We start from the raw sequence: 6,872 nt of genomic DNA, 5'->3' as shown, positions 1-6,872 counted from the left end.
AGATGCTTTTCAAGCTGTCAAGCACCATGTGCTGGGAGGCGCGTGTGCTTCCTGAAGGGGGTGGGTACTGAGTTGGGAACGTGGGATGCTGTCACCTTTAACCTTATTTGGAACAAGGCAAGGTAAACATAAAGACAGATGGGGTGGAAAAGGGATTTCTCTTCTTGTTCTCACTTGCTGTGTGTGCAGGGATTCGTCAGCCCTTGCTGGGTCTTTCTGCTTACCTTCTGTGCAGTGGGACTGTCGTAGGTGCTCAGCGTGTAAATTGCTTTGTGCATCTCAGCAGCAAGGAAGGAGCCAGGCGGATGTGAGATGAATGGGGTGGTCCCAGCCCTGCATGCTGTCACCATTGCAGGGAGTCCCCTACGGAATCAGGGCTGGCCACAGTGGCTTCTCCTGGCTCTATCACTAGGCTGTGACCTTGGGCAAGTCACTTATCCTCTTTTTGCTACGTCAGTTAAACAGGGATGCAACGTCTCCTCTTTCTACCTCAAAAGGTATTTATTTTGAGAAGCAAGGTCAACAATAGATGTGAAAATGCTTTGGGGGAAAATAAGAAAGCAGGAGACAAATGTCAGCGCTTCTTGGAACTCTATCATCCTGCTTGTTACGCTCTTGTTTTCTCTCTTAGCACTTGGCCTTGGTGCTAACCTCAAAGCAGGCACTCGGGAAAGTCCTAATGAATGAGCCAGGTGGCTTGTGGAGAGGAACAAGGTCAGTCTGGGGACCTGAGGCTTCTGCCATCGACAAGCTGTGGGATTTGGGGCTAGCCCCTGGCCCTCTGGACTTCTGTTTCCCCATATGGAAATGAGGGATAGGCCCAGCTCATCTCTAAGGATTCTCCCAGCTCATGTGGTCCTGAAATGGAAACAAATGAAGTGCTACCGTTCTTTCTCACTCATTAAGTCATCTCTCAAATGTCTATTGCGCATCCACTCTCAGCCAAGCATCAGAGCCTGATTTTATTTTTGTTTTCATAACTGTTCTGCAGGGTACACAGGTAGTAGCTAGCCATATACCCATTTGACAGCTGAGACCATGGAAGCTCAGAGAGGAGAGATGACCCACCCAGGGTCACACAGTCAGCAAACCACGGGGTTGGGATTCAAACCCAGACCTAAATCCAAGGGACATGCTTATTCCACCTGCCACATTGCTTCAGTCTCCCTTTTCTCTGCTCCCTTCCTCCTCCTCCCATGGAATCTGGCTTCCCGAGGCCAGCCAATCCTTTTACACAGTTTGGAGAGGGGGCTGGACTGACTCCCCCCTCCACCAGATGTTATACCAGGAAAAAACCTTCCCCTTCTGCCTCTAGCTCCCACCCGCCAGAGTTCTAGATGGGAGGGGAGAGCTCCTTTCACTGTTGATGGGACCCCTTGCAGGGCAGCAGGATGAGCCAGGTGAGACTCACCTGGGCCACCTGGATGTGTTTCCTAGCCCTGCCTCCAGAAGCTGGCATGACCTTGGGGTGGTTGCCCCTCCCTGTGGTCAGGCCGGCTCTGCTAAGCAAAGAAGGTCTCCAGCGGAGGGCAGGTGCTGTTGGCTCCGGCGAGGATAATGAGCGCTCCTCCTGCACCTTGCCCCCTCGGAGTTACCATCTGCTTGGCAGATGCGCCTCCCAGGCCTCTGGGGCTGCCCCAGTCTCCCTCCCGGCATCGAGGAGCCCGCTCCTCATCTCAGAGGCCATAGTGTCTCCACAGGGCGCACGGCTGTTGCTGGAAGGGAGGCCCCCGAGGGCAGAGGGCGGCAGGCCCAGGACGTCCCCAGCGGAGGCAGAGGACGCCGGGAGCCAGGCATCCCGGGCGAGCCCGGCGTAATGAGGCGCTCCCTTCTCCTGCGGGAGGCGGGGCTGCCCCTTCCCTCTCCCCCTCCCTCTCCTGGAGGCCCCGCGGGAGCCGGAGTCCAGCGCAGTTGGGCGGGGGTGGGGGGTAGTGAGGCCTTCCAGGTTGGACTGAGCCGGGGCGGGAGGAGAGTGTGAGGCCCCAGTGGCTGGGCCCTCAGGGTCTGAATTGGGGAGCAAGTGTGGTGGGGAGGAAGGGCTCCCCGGTTGGCAGCTGGCTGGGGAGGCTGTGTCCGCGGGTCGCCCTGGAGCCCTCCGACCTTTGCCCCGCAGCATCTGCCCCCCAGGGAGGTCAGCATGCTTCCGCCCTTCCCCGCGTGTGCGTCGTCGGTCCGCTCCCTCTCCAGCTCCCGGAACCCCCACTCCCCCCGAGGTCCCCTCGGGAGGCAGAGCCCGCTGCGGGGCGGGCGCGCATCAGCTCCGGGCCCCGTAAACACCCGCGAGCGGGACGGCGGGGGCTGGGGGCGGGGGCAGGAAGCTAGCGGCGGCCCGGGCCGGCCGGCGCGGCCCCGTGACGTCGCTCCGTTCGCAGGGATCTCTCCCCGAGGCCCGCGGGTCCCCTCCTCCCCGCCTCCTCCCGCCCTCCTCCCCGCGCCTCTCCTCGGCGCCGCGGCCGGCATTTCTCCTCGCAGCTCGCTGCCTCCCTATCCCTGCCTCCCTCTCCCCCCTCTGTCTTTCTCCCTTCCTTCCCTCTCCGACCCTCTTCCTCTCCCTCCCGATCCTTTCCCTCCTCCTCTCATCTTTCCCCTGTCTCTCCGTTCTAGCTCGTCCCCCCCCCACCTTTTCTTCTTTCTCCTCCTCTCCTTCCTCTCCCCCTCTCCTCTGTCTCCTTCCACCGTCTCCCCTGCCTCCCTGTCTTTTAGTCCCTGTTTTTCAGCCCCGTCTCCCTCTCGGTTTCTCTCCGCCACCCTCCCTCCGGGTTTCCTCCCCGGTGCCCTCCCTCCTCTCTCCCTCCCCTCCCCCTCCGCCCCTCGCAGCCCCGCCGCTCGCAGCTCCCAGTCTGCCTCCCCGAACCGGCGCCGCCGCCCGCACTTGCCGCAGGACCGGCCCGCCCGGCTTCCGGGGTGCTCCCTCCTCGGTCCCGCGCCCTCCGGGCTCGCAGGGACGTCTCCTCCCTCCCGGCTCGCGGCCCCGCCCGGCCCGGCCCGGCCCCCGCCCAGAGCCCCGGCGCGCCGAGGATGTGAGTCCTGCTCGCCTCTGGCGGAGCAGCAGCCACTCGCGCGCGGAGCCGGAGCGCAGCGCAGCGCAGCCGCGGGCGCTCTCCGGGCCGCTCGCGCGAGTGCCGCGCTCTTGCCCTAGCGGCGTCCCCCGGCCTCTCGCCGGCGCCACCGCCGCAGCAGCCCGCGGGCCGTCCCCGGCCGGCCGCCCCCGGCCCCAGCGCCGCTGACCCTGTCCGCCGCGGGCGGGGACGCGGGCGGAGGAGGCGCCGCGGCGGAGCCCCCGGACGCGACCATGTCGGAGGTGCTGCCCTACGGCGACGAGAAGCTGAGCCCCTACGGCGACGGCGGCGACGTGGGCCAGATCTTCTCCTGCCGCCTGCAGGACACCAACAACTTCTTCGGCGCCGGGCAGAACAAGCGGCCGCCCAAGCTGGGCCAGATCGGCCGGAGCAAGCGGGGTGAGTTCGCGGCCCCCTTCCCTGACACCCCCTTTTTCCCGCGGCGCGGCCTGAACAAGGGTTGCGGAGGTCTCCCACCCGCTGCGGCCCGTTCAGACCCGACGGAATCCCTTCTTGCAGAATTGGGGGATCCCGCACTGCGGGTCCGGCTGAAGCGGGTCGCAGGAACGCGTCCCCCTAAGCCCGATCCCTGGCTGGGTCACCCCGGGGGCGTGGCGGCTTCTAGCTGCAGCTGGGGGTCCCCACCCGCGGCAAAGTTTGCTTTTTGATTTTCGCCCCCCACCCCCGCCTTTTGCGCAGTGTAGTCACAGCTGCACTCGCTCCACAACCCCGGGGGGAGGGGGTCCCAGGACCCCCCAGGGGACGGCATGGGGACCTGCATTGGGAGGATCCCATTCCTGCGGGGAAGGCTAGGGTGTTCGGGTCGCACGGGCTTTTCATTGTTACTTGGCTTGGGAGGGGGTTTGCCAGGCCTGGGCGATCCGCGCGAGAGCTGGAAAAGCCCCAGAGAGGCGGAGACGCAGAGAGGCTCCGAGAGGAGCTCCAGAGGCGCGGGGACAATGAGGGGGACCGACGGCTGCAGAGAGAGACTGAGACGCAGGGATGGAGGGGAGGGGGTACGCGGGAGACCGAGGGTGGCAGAGACCGAGACAAAGCTCCCGAGAGGGGACCTGAAGCGGGAGAGACAGAGCCGAGGACGCGCGTATGGGGAGGACGCAGAAGCCGCCGAAACAATAAGGGCGACCGACACCTTAGACAGGGAGAGCCAGAGACCTCTCGATCGGCGCCCGGCCGTCTCGCCGAGGGACTGATGGAGGGACTGAGAAAGGCGAGGCTAGGTTGGGACGGTAAGAGAGGCGGAGGTTACGGCATGTGTCCCTGGCAGGCAGCGAAGGGAGGCTCTGACCTCTGCCGCAGCGGGGAGCGCGGGGCGGCCGAGTCAGTCGGCCAGCGGCGGGGAGAGGGCGCGCAGGAGGGGGCGCCTGCCCAGGCCAGGCCCTAACCCCCACCCGCTGCGCGTCGTGGGAACAGGTTTTGGCGTCCCCTCCTGGTTCCGCTCATCTCAGCACCCAGCCTTGCCCACCGGAGCTGCGCTCGGGACTTACCGGGGGTCCCGAGACCCAAAGACTTTGGCTCCCTCTCCTATCACTGCTCCAGACATTTCTGTCTAAATTAGTGCACCTGGTGCGGGGAGGACACGGCCAGTGCGCGCCCTGGCTGCAGCAGGAGCGGCTGGGTTGGCGCCCTCTGTTTCCTCTTTTCAGAATGGAGCTGGGACGCAGACTGGAGGATAGAGGGTGATGGGTGGTTCAGAGGAAAGCAGGGAAGGGACCCCTGGCAGGGACGGAGGAGAATGGAGCTGTTTCACCGCGCAGTGAGCCCTGCTCCCTCGCCCTCTCCTCTCCCGACCTCCCACTCTGGGCATAATGGGAAATGTCAGAGACCTCTGGCTAGGCCCAAGCGCGCTCACCTCTTCTTTCCCCCCTTTTTTTGCAGTTGTTATTGAAGATGATAGGATTGATGACGTGCTGAAAAATATGACCGACAAGGCACCTCCTGGTGTCTAACTCCCCCAAAGACAATGAGTTAAGGGAGAGAATAAGAACGGCGGTAACAGTTATTGGCAAAAAGCATGAAAAGAGAAAGCACTTTGAAATTTATTACTAGCTTGCTACCCACGATGAAATCAACAACCTGTATCTGGTATCAGGCCGGGAGACAGATGAGGTGTGAGGAGGAGGAGGAGGAGAAGGCTCTGGGCTCCTCTGCAAAAATAAAAATAAAAAAATAAAATTTTAAAAATAATAAAGTTTCACTATATACACATATAAAGGAATAAAAAGAAGTCTCAGTTGCAGCTATTTGTCAAAATTAATATCCATTTCTTTTTATATACGGTGAATATTGCGCAATTATAGATCTGGATTTTGAACCACTTAATGAAGCGGCAACACCAGGTGTTTTGAGGTGTTGGCATTCTTCGCTGATTTGGCTGTTCCCAATGTTTACATTATTTAATCTTGCAAAAATGGTTCTGTGCACTTGGATGTGAAATGCTGTCCAGTTTTTTTTTTATGTTGTTATCCTTGGATGTACAAAAAATTCAGAAAATGATCTCTGTAGATATTCTGTTTTATTTTGGTCATCTTTAGAAGTTATCAGGAATGTGTTTAAAACAAGAAGAGAACTTTTTTAAGGAATGATACATAGAAAAGATTTTATTTTAAAATGAGTTGTAAAGCTTGTGTTTCTTTGTTGCTGCAAGCTAGTTGCCCAAGTTAATGCAAATGGACACATTTTTTATGTCAGAAAACACACACACACACACACACTCACACACGCACACACACGAAAAACAAAGAAAAAAATGCTTGAGCTTTTTCTAACCTCCCCTTGCAGTCTGTTGTGTGAGCAGCCTGTTTATTTCTCTAATATTATGTCAGTTTATTCTCTCTAATGGACTGGTAAAAAAAATGTAATCACAAGAGTGCCAAATATCTTGAAATGCCAAAAGGCATTTTGGTTTCTTTTCTCTGTGCTCTGAGTCCACGTACAGGAATGCTTGGAGTGTCTTTTCTGTTATTTATAGGGATTCTCTTAAGGCACACCAGCTGCCTGTTTTGCATGGTATTTGCAAAAATGCCTCTTGCGTGAGGAAATCTTTTACCATTTTTTGTTTGCAACTTTGGACCTCAAGAGGTTTCCCTTCCCTTCCCCGTTCCCTCTTTTCTTAATTCAATATTCTGTATGTTGCACCTTGAACCAGCACACAGGGCTATTTCTCCAATGTACAATAAAAGAATTGTTCCTGTGTCTCACTCCTCTTTTCTCTGCTTTGGCTGGGGGGTGGGGTGGGGGGGACATGACTTGCTGTTTGTGGGCTGGCTGCAGACAGGAAGGAGGGATGGTGGCTTTGGTCTGTGAGGCAAAAAGGCAATGTTGGGGGCCCCTATGGGTGGGCTCAGATGAGAGGAAAGATGGGCTGGACTGGCAAGGCCATCCCCCTAAGGTGAATTTATTCCATTTTGGATTTGCAGGTTGAGCTCTCACTGCACCCCTGAGGTTTCTGCCATCTCTGGCGGGGTGAGGGGAGAAAGAGGGATACTGTGCAGGGAAGCAGGCAGTCTTGTTAAGAGCGACTTTGCAGGCTGGCAGAGTTGGATGCAAGTCCCAGCTACCCGACTTCCTAGGTCTTTAGACTTGAGCAGGTGCCTCAATTTCCTAATCTGTAAAGTGAGGATAACTCAGCCCCTGCCTCATAGGGTTATTAGGAGGATGAACACAGTGCCAGCACATGGGAACACTCAGTATCAGGCCACTCTACGCACATTTCATACTTCGCCAAGGGCCCCCCGTCCTCAGAGGCAGGGCTGCAGATGAGTTGTGTTCTGTCTGCATCTTCACCTTCCGGGG

General features: G+C 58.2%; 1 protein-coding gene across 1 annotated transcript; it reads left to right on the top strand.

Moving 5' to 3' along the window:
* The first annotated feature begins 2,432 nt into the window (after window positions 1-2,432).
* On the top strand, window positions 2,433-6,277 carry CAMK2N1 (calcium/calmodulin dependent protein kinase II inhibitor 1). The gene is made up of 2 exons (XM_030805101.1): window positions 2,433-3,458; window positions 4,956-6,277. The coding sequence occupies exons 1-2, from the start codon at window positions 3,293-3,295 to the stop codon at window positions 5,024-5,026; spliced, it is 237 nt and encodes a 78-aa protein (XP_030660961.1). The 5' UTR covers window positions 2,433-3,292; the 3' UTR covers window positions 5,027-6,277.
* The last annotated feature ends 595 nt before the right edge of the window (window positions 6,278-6,872 follow it).

The sequence above is a fragment of the Nomascus leucogenys genome, chromosome 24, assembly GCF_006542625.1.
Source record: "Nomascus leucogenys isolate Asia chromosome 24, Asia_NLE_v1, whole genome shotgun sequence".
NCBI classification, from domain to species: Eukaryota; Metazoa; Chordata; class Mammalia; order Primates; family Hylobatidae; genus Nomascus; species Nomascus leucogenys.
This window is presented reverse-complemented; position numbering and strand designations above follow the sequence as displayed.